Source organism: Bufo gargarizans, chromosome 1 (assembly GCF_014858855.1).
Source record: "Bufo gargarizans isolate SCDJY-AF-19 chromosome 1, ASM1485885v1, whole genome shotgun sequence".
In the NCBI taxonomy this organism is placed as follows: domain Eukaryota; kingdom Metazoa; phylum Chordata; class Amphibia; order Anura; family Bufonidae; genus Bufo; species Bufo gargarizans.
The window spans coordinates 131,885,545-131,888,933 of NC_058080.1; the positions used below are offsets into that span (position 1 = coordinate 131,885,545).

The window sequence follows — 3,389 nt, forward strand, 5'->3', positions numbered from 1 at the left end:
ATCTTGTGGAGGTCTGGGAGGTCTAGAAAGAATCTGCTGCTGGGTGCTCAGGCTTTTGGCATCCTCACCACACCAATGATACTAGGACTAGGTGGTGATGGTCAAGCCCTCAGTCTATGATGCTATCTGCTGGAGGCAACCTTCTTTCCCTGAAGCCAGGTTTCACCCGTGTGATCCAGAGAATCCACCAGATGTTGTACCACCTGCTGGGTGAGCCCGTTTCTGAGTTGTCCTGGACAAGTAGCTGAGGTGGACAGGTGTCCATCATCATCATCATCATCGTCATTATTATTCTGAGTAGTCTCACTAATGGACAGTCACAGCAGGCAGTGGACTGACCTTGCAGATCTCAGCACTAGTGCTCATGCTGGCTAGTTCAGAACATGCTCTTAACTAGAGTGGCTTTGGTACTGTTGGGTCTCTGCAGCGAGGATAATACACTGGCGAATGGACCCCCTAAGGAGTCAGGGATGGAGGTAATGGTGCCACCTGGACCGGTGGCCCAGCCTTGTGCCCCTCCTGTGCCCCCTACCACTGCCGCAGATGACAGGCCTCCAGATACTTGCACTCCACCTTTGATTTGCTCTGCTGGGCCACCAGATCCCTGCGATCCTGTAGGGCTAGGGCCACCAATGCAGCTTTGTGTTGGGTTGGGGTTGTTCACAGGACCCCCAGTGCTATCAGGGTCGGTGATCTTGGCCTCTTTACTCTCATCATCTCTTGAGGAGTCGGATTTTTTCCCAGAGGAACCGTTTTTGGCTGCGGCTGCTGCGGCGGCTGCGGCTCTTTCCTGCTTCCTAAACTTCGCCCGACGATTTTGGAACCAGACCTAGTATAGGGTTAATGGAGAGGGGCGGATGGGGGATTGGCGGCAGTATGAGGTAGTGATGGGTATTAGTGTATGGGATTGTTCAGGAATATAGAATGATGTGTTCATAGGGTTGGAAGGAGCAAGTGTGGGGAGGCAGCAGAAAAATGGGGGAAAAAAGGAAAAAAATGCAAATAACTGATTAGATTTGATTAATGAAAATCATGAATATCTATCACGTCTACATATTCTTATATAAACAGTTTCTATAAGAGCGCTACTGCCCCCATCCAAAAAGGGATGCAGGACATTCTGCTATGAAATGATATAAAATATATTGATGTGACAAGCAGTTATAAATAAATATATATATATATATATATATATATATATATATATATATATATAAAAATATCTTGTGCCATGGACGTGTATTGTACCTGTACTCTGGCTTCAGTGAGGTCTATCTTCAGAGCCAGCTCTTCTCTGGTGTAAATGTCTGGATAATGGGTCTCAGCAAACACCCTCTCCAGCTCCTTCAGCTGAGCACTGGTGAAAGTGGTCCTGATCCTCCTCTGCTTCCTCTTCTCATTTAGACCACCATGGTCGGTGAACAGCTTGTAAGGAACTGCAGGAGAGAAAAAAGAAGCATCCAGTGAGGAATAAAGGAAAACTATAAGCAACCGAAAATATAACAGCACTAAGTAGCACAAAATGTAGCTCTATGTAAATATATAAAAGTTCTGTGGGATTGTATTAAATTGTAAAAGAAGTCCCATGTAATAATATCTAATGTCAGGTGTATATAGAGGAGGTTTCATGCAAAAGTCCCTCAAAACTCCAATGGGATGTCATGGTGTCCTGTAATGCCAGGTGACTGTGGAAGAAAATGTGTGAAATATTGATAAAGTGGGTAATAATATGCAGGGTGATGCCCAGGGATGAGGAATGGTGGGCAGCAGCAGCTGCAGCAGAGGTCCAGCAGTGTCCCAGGATTTTAGGACAGTGTCTTCTGGTGTGATGAGTCTTTCTCTTGGGTTATTTAATTATTTGCTAAGCTTTACGTCTCATCCCAGAGTAAATAAATTATGCCTATCATTTTGGCAGCTTAAGATAATTTTGTTGGCGGTTCGGGTGTGACTACCAGGATAGTGTAACCCTGTAACTGAATTACTCCTCGCCTGCAATCGCTTCTAACGTGATAAATTCTTTCATTTGTGTAAGCAAATTTCGTTTGGTAAATACTAAACACATTTCCATTTTCAAATGCAATCAAGGATTCCTATATACAAGGGGAAAAAAGGCTCCTTGCAAGGACTAGGGTGGGGGTGATGGGGGGGAGAAGAGCTTGGAGAAGACATCCTTACCTGCTGCATAAGGGCTGCTCTGGTGATCCCTGAGACTTCCAAGGCTGCAAGATCCTGGGGTGAGGGATGGACAGCCTGAGGTGGCCCCAAAAGTGGTCCTGATAGGGTTGTACTGGAAGCCACTGGCTTGGCTGCAGGAACTGAAGTCTGCATAGGCAGATGCCAGGCTGGAGGTGTCCATGCCAGCCATACAGGACTCATAGGCAGAGGAGTTAAGGTAAGAATATTCCATTTTATACATTGAAAAAAAGCTCTGGACGTCTCACCAAGGAGGTAAAGAAGAGACTGAGAGATGAGGGTTGCTGGTGATGACTTGGAGGAGGTGATGTGCTCTGCTCCACGCCTGCCTCAGTACTGGCCTCCTTACTAGCAGCAGAGCCTAGTTTTATGAAAAAGCCTCCTATGAGATGCCTTGCCTGAGGTCTCCAGAGCATAGAGTCCTCATAATAAACTTGGCTCTTTCCACTTGGACAATAGCAAAGCGGTTGGTCTTATTGCTGGCGCTTTTTACATGACAATAACTCATCAGTCTATTGGGCTGGCACTGGGGGGACTTAGCTGTCCAACCTCCCTATCATTGATTCCTGCATCTCTAATTAGAATTTAATAGCACACCATCCTCTCCCTTCTAACCAGCTCCCTGCCCTTTAATTCAATCACCCTCTTTGCAAATAATGAAAGTTGGGTGACGATTCTCCCTGATCCAATTTCCCCCTCTAGCTTTTAACCGATCATATATACCTCCGGCAATACATTGAGATGCTGTGTTTTTAACTCTTATTTGCTTTGTCTTTTTTTTCCCTTCAACCCCAAATAGAAGGCTTCATGTCAGGGCATTGCACAGTAGCTACACCAGTGCCCCAAACCACATGTACTGCCATAGAGGCAGGGCATCATGGAGGCATCAGCACCTTGGCCAGGGCACCCATGCTCTATCCTGAGGTGTATGCCATAGAGGTAGGGCATCATGGAGGCATCAGCACCTTGGCAAGGGCACCTGTGCTGTATCCTGAGCTGTATGCTATAGAGGTAGGGGAACCATGGAGGCATCAGCACCTTGGCCAGGGCACCTGTGCTGTATCCTGAACTGTATGCTATAGAGGTAGGGGAACCATAGAGGCATCAACACCTTGGCCAGGGCACCTGTGCTGTATCCTGAGCTGTATGCTATAGAGGTAGGGGAACCATGGAGGCATCAGCACCTTGGCCAGGGC

At 46.8% G+C, this 3,389-nt stretch overlaps 1 protein-coding gene across 1 annotated transcript; it reads right to left on the reverse strand.

Annotated features, from left to right (window-relative positions):
* Positions 1-376: 376 nt before the first annotated feature.
* On the reverse strand, positions 377-2,431 carry PHOX2B (paired like homeobox 2B). Its single transcript, XM_044291981.1, has 3 exons — positions 2,176-2,431; positions 1,249-1,436; positions 377-829 (listed from the first exon to the last, which is right to left on the reverse strand). Exons 1-3 carry the CDS (start codon positions 2,414-2,416, stop codon positions 377-379), a joined length of 882 nt encoding a protein of 293 aa, XP_044147916.1. The 5' UTR covers positions 2,417-2,431.
* Positions 2,432-3,389: the final 958 nt, after the last annotated feature.